This window comes from Tinamus guttatus, unplaced genomic scaffold (genome assembly GCF_059628265.1).
Source record: "Tinamus guttatus ecotype Peru unplaced genomic scaffold, ASM5962826v1 Tinamus_guttatus_pri_ptg000165l, whole genome shotgun sequence".
In the NCBI taxonomy this organism is placed as follows: Eukaryota; Metazoa; Chordata; class Aves; order Tinamiformes; family Tinamidae; genus Tinamus; species Tinamus guttatus.
This window is the reverse complement of record NW_028288699.1, coordinates 159,696-172,444: the sequence shown is the minus strand read 5'-3', so window position 1 is coordinate 172,444 and position 12,749 is coordinate 159,696. Positions and strand designations below refer to the sequence as shown.

The window sequence follows — 12,749 nt, the reverse complement described above, 5'->3', positions numbered from 1 at the left end:
TTTCTAAACGATCACAAAACCAGCCTTTTTTTTTTTTTTTTTGATTTCCCCATTTTCTTTGGGCAGTTAATGTTGTCTAAAGATACTACTGTATGACTGCATTCATATATGAGAAAATCTGACATCTGAAGTGCTAGCCACCCAACAACAACAACAAATGAATACAGCCCACGTAAATGTAGCCTGCAGCATTTAAAGTATCTTCCGTAGTAGATATTCCCCTTTTGATATATAGCATAGAAAAGAATTCTCACTTTGTAAAGGAATGCTCTACAGAACAGCTTTATAAATCCTGAAACAGTTAGTTGTGAATCCTATTCTGCCCTAAAAAGTTTTTACAAGACCTTCACCTAAGGTACAGAAGGAAATCTTACAAATTGTTGTATATTTGTCGGTATGGCCAGAGCTTGCATTTGACAAATGCTCATATCTATAATCACATTTTGCATGAAGCATCAAACAAACCCTCAGTATCTCAGGGCAGGCTGGTTCTATCAGAAGTATCATATAAACTTCCCTTGCTCATTATCGTCAAAGAATTATTACTGAAATGGCTTTATTTTCTTTTATTATGTTTATTCTTTTATTATGTTTATTAATTGATAGCCTATAAAGAAAAGCCATCAGCAAGGAAGAAGTACAGAATGTACAGAATATTAATAATTTGCAGTCATTTAAATTCAGTTATTTTGAATCTAGAAAAAGATACTTAACGAGTTTAATGATGCTATTACACATTTTATTCAAGCTAATTAATAAGAGGAAGTTTTCCAGATATAAGAGCTATCTCTGAATTCTTAAAAACTTCTTTAGCTTTGCTAAAAGCCAAGAAAAAGTAACTTGCCACTTCTAACAGGTAATTTCATGACAGAAATAAGAAAAAGTCAACACGATCAGCATTCTCAGGAACAATCTTCAAAAGGAATAATGTAAAAAGGTGAGCAGTAATCCAGCAACATCCAGAAACAGTGAAAAGCAGCATTCTAAACCTCAAGGGCAAAATCTCTTGCAGCTTTGTGCACCTACACCTGAAGGAACCACGCCAATGTATGATGCAGCCCTTATGGCCTGCATCAGGCATTGACCTCAAGATGACGACGAACCACGTGCTCAAGGAGGCTGTTTCTCTCCTCCCTAGTTAAAGGGGCCCTGACTGGCTCGATGTGGGTATCTATAGGTAAGAAGGTAAAACCCATCCCAGTAGAGTATGATGAAACACTGCCTGGGGGCAGTCATTCCCTATTGCTGCTTGTAATCAGGTATTCCAGTAGTTTAAATGAGCCCTCCGGGATTGACTTGTATACACCAACTCAGTGGGAAGACTCCCAATTAGATCCAGTGGGCCCTTGCTGAGCCATAGCATTGAATTATTCCAGATTTACAAACTACTTGTAATCAATTAAGTATCAGAAGACAAAAGTTGACAAAATTCACTGAAGTAGAAACAAGGCAGGCCCGGTGTTAAGCCACGTGAGTGTGTAACACCACTGAGCTCCAGGAATTCAGTGAATGTAGATGTATGAAAAAGGTGATGAGAGCAAATGGAATATACAGGCTCCTGTTGGAAGTACAGAATTACAGCCAAGGGTGTCTAAAATACACTATTTAAATCTGACAACCTTTCAAAACAGCTTAAGTGTAGAAACAAGTTAAAAAGAGTAATATGCTCTTGAGCACATTTAACCTAAAGTCATAGTATGCTTCTCCATCTTTTTTAAAATGTACTTACAAATCTGTAACAGCCTCTTTAGACATGGAGCTGCCTTTTCTGTATTAGGAAGTTTAACAAAAATGGCAAAATCTTTGCAACTTTCTTACAGTATCTGATTTTCAATGAATTTTAACATTCTGGAGCCATCTTTACCAACATTAACGTTCATTCTCTTGAACCACACTCATCCATCACTACTCTGCCAGACAGTGTGATTTACTGCAGTTTCCACACCTCCATGTGAAGAGATGTTTAAAGGAAGAGAGTCTGAAATTAGAGAAGACATTGCTGTAACTACTTGTTACTCAATATTAAGGTAAGTTTATTTTTCACTTCTCATATATGTAATTTGGAACCAAAAAAAGCTACACTACAGACCTCCTTTGGAGACAAATGGAGACTCAACAACCTTGCTAGGCAAGGCAAATAAATCTATGACCATATGTTACACACGTTAAACAAACGCACAAAAATCCATCTTTCGGTCTGCATTAACCTCCCACTAGAACAAATGCAACAGTGAAAGGTCCAATGGAATCATTTTTAAAGGAAGTCTACAACTTCAAGACAGAACCAGAACATCATTAGACCTAGTTACAATTTTTAAGTTTATTTTGTAAAATTTGAGTAAATAAAGCTGAGTCTATAAAAAAAGCAGAGATTGGCTCTCACACACAGGCATGGTCATGATCTTGCCTAGCAGAGTTCTCTACCACCATTCTAATTTCGAGGAAAAACTAGAACGTTAGCCTGCAAAGGCTCCCTGTTCATATCAGCCCGCTCTCCACTTGCACAAGCTGTCACTACCAGCCGTGCAGCTCAGGCAGGGCTGCACAGCCCCATGTTGCCAAACACTAGCTCTTTTTCACTCGCTGCCTTTAAACCAGCTGCATTAGTGCAGTTGCTCGGGCACAGCGCAGAGCTCGAGCGCAGCACTGTGCGAACGCAGCCACGCGGCCTCCCAGCCAGACGTGGCTCGTGTCCAAGTGCCTCGGAGCGCGGGCAAAGAGAACATGGATCTGTCTGGAGCACCCTTACCGTGGCAGATGGATGGAGCTACACAGAACGAAACAGACTGCATTTGCTCCATTTACAAAATGCACCTGTGGTCCAGAATACACGATATACTGAAGTCATTAAAAAGAAGATGACTGCCTGCCACTGCCACACAATAAAATACAACTGCTCTTCAATGTACTGAAATATGAGACTACCAAAAAAGATCACTGGCCAAATATCTTGGTCAAAACTGCTTTTCCCAAATTCACTGGTGCATATTTGAATTCTGGTAGATACTAGCATCATTTATCTGTTTATAAAATACAGTATTCATGGGTTTCATTTTAAACTCAGTGTTTTGATCCATATTTTCTTATCTTTTAAAACGCCAGTGTTTTTGTTGACAAACTGAACCTTCTTACTCACAGGCTCTTACCAGACAGTCTCTACTAAAATTCCATCATCATCAGGGGTCTGTAGTTTGCTCCATCAGATCCTAGTCTCAGCTATCAAAGGATGACTGTGGATTTTAATCTACCTGCAGGTGAGGTTCAGTATCCTGTGGCAAACACTGGTGTTCAGCGCAGCAGCACATCCCATCTAGTCCCACTTCTTCCTCATTAAGCCTTGCAAGAAATTTCGCAGTTTTCCTCAGTGCATATGACTCTAGCCCAATCTCTCCTGCTCTTTACAGGAGATGACAGCAGAACTTTTACCCCCAGACTTTACAATTACACTGATGATATGATTCCTTCTCCCTTGCCTTAGCTGTGCTGATTAGACATACCATTGGAAGGTACACAAAAAGGATTCTAAAAACATAGCAAAGGGATTATCCAGGTAAATGCACTACTAAATTTTCTTTCCCTCTGACATTTTGTGGTAATAAATTGCAATTATGCATTCAATTTTTTAGTATACTATCATAGCAGAACACCAGATCTGAGTAGATGCCACTACTGAAGCATATTGTCCCCCAACTCCAAGTTATGAATTACAGAATTGTAACTCAAAGTGCATAGTATTTTGACTATACTAGCACTGTAATTGAAGCCTGAAATATTAGTATCTTACCCTTGCATCAAGCAAGGCCGAGTTAAACTGTACCACAATACCCTAACTACACAAAAGAGCTCTTCTCCAAAGTCCAAAACAAACAAACAAAAAGATCAAAAGTCCACACAACTGACTTACTTTTGCGTTGAGAGGGCACACGGACAGTGCACTCCTGAAAAGCTGCTCTTCTGACCTCCACTGGCTGCTGCGGAGAGCACTGCGCGTGACATTTAGCAACAATATGCCGAGTACTGCAGCAGCCAGAATTTTCTTTAAAAAACAGAGGCAGGTTAACAAACCAACAGCACAGTAACTATCAAATTGAAGTGCTTCTTCATGAGCTGCACTGTTTTGAAAATACCTTTTTCTTGGCTTTCTTACTCAAAAGACTAAATCCGTATGTAAACAGAATGCAATATCCAATACTGGGGAGGTAGATGACTCTCTCTGCAACAACGAATCCTACTCGGAAGAACAGGTTACTTGCAGGAAGAAAAGGGATAATAAGAAATCCAAGTCCAAGTGTAAGAATTCTGCAAACAAGAAGAAGATGGTCAAATGAACCATAAATATTAGCAAAAGTACCTTTTCCATTTACATATAAACTTTACTTAGAAATTGTGGAAAGCTGTGTGTACAGAACAGGGCATTCCAAAGTGCTTCTGGTAGCTAGAGAAAAAAAGATCAGATTGCATTTTAACAAGTTTCAAGGAGATTTTTGTTCTTCAATCCTGCAGACACCTTTGAAATTCTAACTGGAGTTCCCAGAAAAGCAACATTCCTACTTTGCCACCAGCATATAGCCCTGTTAATCATTAATGATATAATTCCCATTTAAAATATACAGAGAATAAAAGATAGGGTAAAAATTACCTACCTAGTTTTAAAATTAGCAAGTCAAAAACATGGAGAAAAAAATTCATCACTATTAAAAAGGAAACTTCGGTACACTTCCTACTGAGGGCTTTTTTTCTCCTTTTTTTCTCCTAAGAAAACATCCAACAATAGAGTAGAAGGTGCTTAACTAACCACCTAAAAGTCATCAAGGTTCTTTCTTCAGTCAGTGAAGACGGACACATGTTGAAGGCAGTTCATGCTCCTTGTTCTAGGTATCTGTATTGGAACTGATACGAGACACCTAACTTTTAGATAGCTAACCTTTGGGAACATGAACCAAACCACAGAATGGTTGAGATTGGAAGGGACTTCTAGAGATCATCCAACCCCCCTGCTCCAGCAGGGACACCTAGGGCACGTGGCACAGGGTGGCATCCAGGTGGGTTTGAAAGATCTCCAGAGAAGGAGACACCACAGCCTCTCTGGGTAGCCTGTTCCAGGGCTCTGTCACCCTCACAGAAAAGAAGTTCTTCCTCACATGGAGATGGAACTTTCTATTCATTGATTTGCACCCGTTTCCCTTTGCCTTGTCGCTGCCCACCACTGAGAAGAGTTTGGCCCCATCCTCCCTACATTCTCCCCTCAGGCATGCGGATCAGATCTCCTCTCAGCCTTCTCTTCTCTAGGCTGAACAGGCCCAGCTCACTTAGTCTTTCCTCATAAGATAGATGCTCCAGTCCCTTAGTCATCTTCGGGGCTCTACCCTGGACAATCTCTAGAAGCTCCACGTCCCTCTTGTACTGGAGAGCCCAGAACTGCACCCAGTACTCCAGGTGCGGCCTCACCAGAGCTGAGCAGAGGGGCAGGATCCCCTCCCCCTCCACCTGCTGGCAACGCTCCTCCTCATGCAGGCCAGGATCCCATTGGCCTTCTTGGCCAGGAGGGCACATTGCTGCCTCATGGTTAACTTGCTGTCAACCAGGACTCCCAAATCGCTCTCTGCAGAGCTGCTTTCTAGCAGGTCAACCCCTGATCTGTACTGGTGCCTGGGATTATTCCTCCCCAGGTGCAAGACCCTGCACTTGTCCCTGTTGAACCGCATGAGTTCCTCTCTGCCCAACTTTCCAACCTGTCCAAGTCCCAGTGAAAATAACTGTATTGGATGCTGCTATAAAAGCTTTAAACTACCATGGTAGTTTTCTACCCAAATTAATTTCAAATAAAACCCTGTACTGTAATGCAGATGTGCCCTATTTCACTTCCCCCTCCACAATGAAGTGAAGGATTAGGATGCTTAAGTGGTCAGTATAGCTGCTCAGCAATACTGGCTTATGAGTCTTTTCATATTAGAAAGCCTGATACGACTTTTATGAAGACTTCTAGCTCTTTCCAAAAAAAATTTGTGCTCAAGTGGGTATGGAAACAGGGAAGGCAAGTAGGTCATTTAATTGATGGCCAGCATGTCCACCACTCTCACACTACTACAAGAGCAGAATAAAGGGAATGACATGTGAGGAATAACAACGCATATTGCTTGCACTCTGCTCTGACCACAAGTTACTTTTTACCAGCCTACAGTGTTATGGATCTCAAAATGTTATTTCAGGAGAAAAACAAAGCAGCCATCCGTACCTCCCCCTCCAAGTGTGCCTCTCGTCAGTGTGCAGTGATGAGCCCAAATTGGGATAAAACTGTAATGACAGCTATAAATATTTATTTGGATTACATTTGCTAGATAGTGCTCACACTGAACTGGTAAAATTATCAATATTGGATTTAACAAAATAATACTGTACTCAAGTTGGCTGGGCATTTAAAATTCATCACTGTCTCTTACCTTCTCTTATGGCTGTCTTCTGAGCACAGAGCTTGGCATATCAGGCCAATTAGGCAGAACCAAAGTGCTGCTAGTGCAATTATCCTCCAGTCGCTGACGGATTTAATGAGGGGTATGCAGCCCATTGACCAATCAAAACACAGCCACCAGGGACACAACAGCAACCAAGCATTCAACGAGTAGTAGTAATTATAGTTTATAGCCTGCCAGTCAAAAAGAAAACAAACATTTATTTGACACTAGACGAAAGGTTCTTCTCTATTTCTCCTCTTTGCTACCATTTCCCTTATCACAAAATACATCTTATACAATAAAGAGGGCTTAAATACTGTTAAATTACAAGTAGTTATGCATCCATTAATTTTACCACTGTGAAATTAAATGATTTTTACTTATTTATTTAAACACACTTAAGTGCCTCTCATTCAGAGCAGGGACACAATTCTATTCTGTCCAACCAATACTCACTTGTAAAAAGAACCATCTCATACACTAGGAGGAAATGTCAAAAGACAGCACCAAATGCCTTCATTCTCCATCTCCAGAAGCAGCTTTTATGCTGACAGCTAGAGCTATAGGGCCAAAACCCACTCCAAATGCACCAAGGCAGAAACCCCGCTGCTTTCCTCAAAAGGGCTAGAAAAGATTAGGAGGCAAATAGAGTATGTGGAAAAAGCATGAGAGGCAGCAAGATCCAAATCCCATAGATGGGAAAAGGAATGAACAAATGAAAATATACTTCCATGTGTGCAGCACATGTTAAACTGAATGCAAAGAATATATAAAGTAGACTTTTAAAAATTGCAGAATATCATAGCTGCTAAAAGGAAGGTGACTCATCACATCTCAAAATGTAAAGATTGCCTACATTATTGCTTTTTGAGGCACTGAAAATTAAACTTCATGTCAAAGGTAAATGTTTTGGAATGCCCAGAAAACAGCAGTGTCATGACTTACTCTCACAAGTGGACTCTCTGCAAATGAAGCTGGGTTGTCTACTTCAGTAAAAGCTGGTGGCCCTGTGCCCATAATCCTCCAGCGTATATAGAGTATACTGGCCCCTCCGGACAACAGAAGAATTATCCTGCAGAGCAGCCCCTTTCTTAACAGCCCAGAATTCTAGAGGAAAGAAAATACATATGTTTGTATACATACATATATATATATGTGCGCATACACGCACGCACACACACACACACAGAGTTTTGCTTTCCTCCGGTCCTTGTTCCCCCCATCTCACTCAGTGAGAGGTCATTCTTACGCACTTTAGCTACTGGACCTCATATTTTTCTTATTTTGAGTTAATTTTTTTTGTATTTCATCTGCTTGCTTTACAGTGATACAATTTACCACTAAGACAGAATAGGAAAGGTACTGTGCCCTTCCAGGTTTGTGTAAGCACCTGCTCTATTATAGAAAGCCAGCAACAACTCAAATGAAAAAAGGCAAGGAATTCCCTTTAAAACTTTTCTAAGCTACTTTCATTGACTAATTAAAAATACATTTTGCAATTTCATTTCTACATGGATTAGGAAGGAAACCACTTTTCTTCAACAAGTCTATCTTCTACAAATCCACAGGAACTCTATAACTGATGCAATTTTACAAACCAATTTCTCATAGGGAATTTGAGCTGAATACAGCTATTTGTATTCAGCACACTGGATTGATCTATCATTTCTTTCTAAAAGGAAGGACAGCTGATTGCAAATTTTGCTTTAAATAGCTATGCCTCTTCCCTCTTCCTCATGAAAGAGTTTTTCTCCACTTAGGTCTGCTTAGAGGTGAAATTACATGAGTAATATGCAAGAAAGCCACTGTTTCAGTTCTAGAGATAATACTTTCAGTGATTTCCTTCCTTCAGCTTCTCAAGAACACTCCCACTTCACACTGTAGAGGAATTTGAGAGTCTCACAGGACTTGTGCTATTCAGGAATGCAAGCAAACTTCTCTGCAGCAAAAGCACTGCCCAATGAGCATTATTTTGCCTTGACAAACTCTGCATGGGAGAGGCAAATGACTCGATGCACATTGGCTGCTGGACTATTTGTTTGCTGTCAAATGACTTTTTTGAGGCTGATTATTTCTGCAACTTGTTTGCCAGTGTGGATGTTAGGTGTCAAAATCCACTCGAGCTGACCAGATATCAACAAAAGTCAGAAGTTCACTATTCAGTGATTTACTAAAGTAATTTTTCTTCAAACTCTTATTAGGTATTTTCTTCTATTTGATAATTTATATTTGGAAGAAAAGAATATAGTACTTTAGTGGGGTTGAGAAAATAGATATGATATTTTTATCTACTTTTTCATATATCTATTTATATATCTCATTTGTAGATCTAAAAAGAATCTGACCCTGCAGAATTCATTGTACCAAGAAGCCAGTTCTTCCTAGTGTGCAGACATCACATTTTTAAGATACTGCCTGGAGTGCTGTGTGATTTCTCTATTCAGTGCACTTCAGAGGCTTCTCCATTGCCACTCATGTTGCTGAAAAGATATCATAGCACACTGTCCCTTTTAGCTAACTGAAAATACCTCTAATTTTTCTTTATATCTCCCCATGCCCCCACCTCTGCCCCCCGACTCTCACCCCCCTTTCCCTCAAAAAAAACTCACACGAAAGAAAAAAAAAAAGCCTCCAAACAAACCCCACACTTGTCAGAAGTTGCATCCTTGTCTTCAGGTACATGATTGTCTGATAATGACAATGAGCAAACCTAATACTCAAACTCAAACCCAAAACTCACCTCCAATGACTTTTCCTTATGCAATAACTTTTGAACAAACCGTAAAACATTCAGCTTGTTAATCACCAGGGCATCAAACACCGCATTCAAACCCTAAACAACGGAGAGAAAAGTAAGAGCATAAATTGGACGGCTAATGCCAAATATTTTTAAATGTGCCTTTAATTCCACCTCTACAAACTGTTATCATATACCTTAATTTTGATTAAAACAAAACAACAAACAAAAACAGATACACGCTTCCATAATAATGAGGGTAGAATTACTGCTAGGTAGAAAATTAAGAGCCTGAGCTGCAAGTAGAACAGTCCCAGGTTTCCCTAATGAGGATTCTTCTACTACATGCAGTAACCCATTGGGGAACAACCTGTACCAGCCAAACCCTGTGTATATGGTTACAGTGTTACCAACCTGATTATCTGGTTCCTGACTTTTTTTCACAAGCGTAGCGTAAACGCTGCAGTCAAAACATGAGGCTTCTGTCAATATAGTACGTTTTTTGAGCCTTTTATTCATATTTGCTGTGCAGCAGAGTATCTTTTGACTGTTAGGTTTCAAAAACTAAAATTGCAGCAGTCTTTGCTGCAAATAATTCCTCTCTGTTTCTTTACTCTTTCTCTTTGTCTCTTTATTCTTTTCAATTAAAGCTATGACTAAGATTTATTTATAAAGATAAATACCTATACTAAAGGTATAAATCACTGATGTAGCATCTCAAGAGGGCTGACCTGGAACAGAATATCCTCACTGAATAAAAAGCAAGAGTGCAACAAACAAGAACAGTAAATACAATGTTCTGTGTATGCAAACACATGTAAAACTAAGTCTGTTACTTAAGTCTAATAAGAGACAGAAGTAAGAGAAAAATATATAAGGAATGAACCCACTTTTACCTATGCTGTTTACAAAAGCAAGAGCACGGAGCTTTTTACAAAAGCAAGAGCATGGAGCTTTTAAAAATGCTCTTCTCTGTTACATCTTCGCTCACAGCCTTCAAAGAGAGTTTGTAGGCCCACTATCTAAATAGGCCTAAGACAATAATTATACATCCAAGAACAAGGTCAAACATCATGTTACACAGTAAAATTAACACTGTAAAGCCTTTAAATTTTGCAAGAAATCAAGCAGTACACACAACCTGCTCACAATACATAAGATGAGGGATTCCATAAGATATTCTCATAAGATGAGAGAGTCTGGATACAAGAAAGCTCTTCTAGGATACCGCATTTTGTTAACATTAACTAGTTTCCTGAAGAGAACAAAAAGATCTGTTATGCTAGCTAGCTTTGGAGCTAACTTTGGAGAAAACTCAAGATTTGTGGGCTTTATAATGGCACCTGATAGATCCTATCATCAAAATTCAGTCAATAAAAGGATCCTTACCAGTATTGTAATTCCTTGTTCTTTGCACAGCATGGCTACTGCACCTAGCAGAACACTCACCAGCACCCAGAATAGGGAAAAATGGTATCCTTCCTTATCTGTCAACATAAAGCACGTCATAGCATTAAGTTTAAAGACACCTCTGCTAGAAACTTCACTAGAAGACAAAACAAAACAGAAAATACACAAAGAAATACAGCATTTAATCTCACAATCTTTTCTACCAGTCGAGATCTGGACACAGAGACTTAAAAGTAGACTGCCTTCTGCAGTACGGCGTTTGACCATTTATTGTAATAATTTTTTATTCTCAGAGACATTAGGAATCTCCCTGTTCGCTAAATGTTTTAGCTAAACTAATCAGATTGGCAGAAGCTTCAGACAACTTCCATAATTCATCATCCACAAAGGTTAAATCCCAATATACACATTTATCATCCTTGGTAGCTACAGCTTTGTCACGACCAGCCACTCTCTTCCAAATTACAACAAGAATGAAAAATCCTTTTTAATGATTATATACAAATGGGTTTAACTGCAGCCTAATTTACAAAGGCACAAAGAACTGCTTCTCCAGGGCTGCAACACTTGAGTACTACCTCATGCCATTTCATTAACACTGCAATGAAATGTCATGGAGCTCAATGATTTCAGCATCCGAGCAGGGAAGCAGTTAATTCTTGCACTCAGAAACATGGTTTTCCAGCAGGGTGAGAAACTCTGAAGTTAAGAGATCAAAAATAACTACATTTTAGTCAAATATTAAGTCCTATTGCACTATGTAGCTGACTTTGGATTCCACAACCAGGTAATTCAGAGAGTGATATGACTATAAGGTCTACTTCAGTCAAGACACTGTTGCACAGACAGCACATGGGTACTTCACATAAATACATATCTATCACAGTCTCTCTACTCCACAGGTACAAGCCACATTCAAGCAACATTCTTGACATGGGCTCTGCAGGAATTTTAAGAGTCAATCTTTCACCTGGCATGAGAAAAAACAAAGTTGAACTCTATTCATTGACTGAACCATTTCTTTGATTTCCTCAATCTCTAAAGTAACAGAAGAGAAGGAGATACATTTAATTAGGTACTGAATCACTAAATGTAGCTCTAACATGACTTACTCTACTCACTGACTAAAAAAGGAACATAGTCTGCAAGCCTAGTCGTTGATGCCTACTTCGGACCAGATACACACCCTCATAAGCATGCACAGAACCTGCTGAAGAACCTCCTGTTCTGAAGAACTGAGGCAGTATACTCCAGAATGACAGAGAACAGAATTTTGCATAAAAATATGGAGATCAAAAAGTTTTGAAGTTGCTGCTAGCATCCCTTTATTACCCGAGACTTGAGGCTTCAATAAGGTGAATATTAAGATGTTAAATATTCATCACTGCAAGAAGACCTAGTGTTTCATTTGTTCACTCCATCAATCCCAAAGTATGTCCTCACATATGAGGTTAAGACTTAAGATGGGTGCTGCAGATGCTATAAAGTTAAAAGAAAGCCTTCTGAAAGAGAGAAATCATAGATATCTTAACAGCAAAACATTAAAATACAAAATACAATGGCTAAATGAATTTTAACTGAAATATCACACTCTCCTCAATTATTCAGAAGATGTGAGGGGTTTCAGGGTTGCATGCATGAAACACATGGAGACAGAGGTTTCAATATACTTTAAATGAGCTTTGCTCATAGAAATAAAGAAGAATAAAGGGGAGGTATCTTAAATACCACCCCCCCCCAAAGGATATCTTTGGCTCTTCACACTCTCCTTGTAGCACTACAGTTTGTCCAGCAAACTCATGAAATTATGCTCATCTTTTAAAGTAGAAGGGAAAGAAAATAAGTAGAGAAATGCTTTCAGTATTTTACAATGGAAAGAAATTACTTGAGAGCACGTCAATCTCTCACATTTGGATGGATGGCAATATAATTGAGAGAGGAATACTTGCCCTGCGTAGAGGAAGATTGGGTCAGAGAGCACCTAAGGAAACTCGATACCCACAAATCCATGGGCCCTGATGGGATGCACCCCAGAGTGCTGCGGGAGCTGGCAGAGGCCATAGCTAAGCCGCTCTCCATCATCTTTGAAAGGTCCTGGAGAACAGGGGAGGTGCCGGAGGACTGGAAGAAGGCCAATGTCACGCCGGTCT

The 12,749-nt window shown here is 39.5% G+C and overlaps 1 protein-coding gene across 2 annotated transcripts in view; it reads right to left on the bottom strand.

Annotated features, from left to right (window-relative positions):
- TMTC4 (transmembrane O-mannosyltransferase targeting cadherins 4) overlaps nt 1-12,749 on the bottom strand; it is a 47,207-nt gene that overhangs the window by 11,699 nt on the left and 22,759 nt on the right. For both annotated transcript variants that reach the window (XM_088522788.1, XM_010221302.2), the window contains 6 exons: nt 10,579-10,676; nt 9,193-9,285; nt 7,398-7,559; nt 6,441-6,643; nt 4,128-4,299; nt 3,905-4,036 (listed from right to left, as the gene is read on the bottom strand). In XM_088522788.1, the coding sequence (XP_088378914.1) occupies nt 3,905-4,036; nt 4,128-4,299; nt 6,441-6,643; nt 7,398-7,559; nt 9,193-9,285; nt 10,579-10,676 (860 nt within the window). The remainder of the gene's footprint in view (nt 1-3,904; nt 4,037-4,127; nt 4,300-6,440; nt 6,644-7,397; nt 7,560-9,192; nt 9,286-10,578; nt 10,677-12,749) is intronic.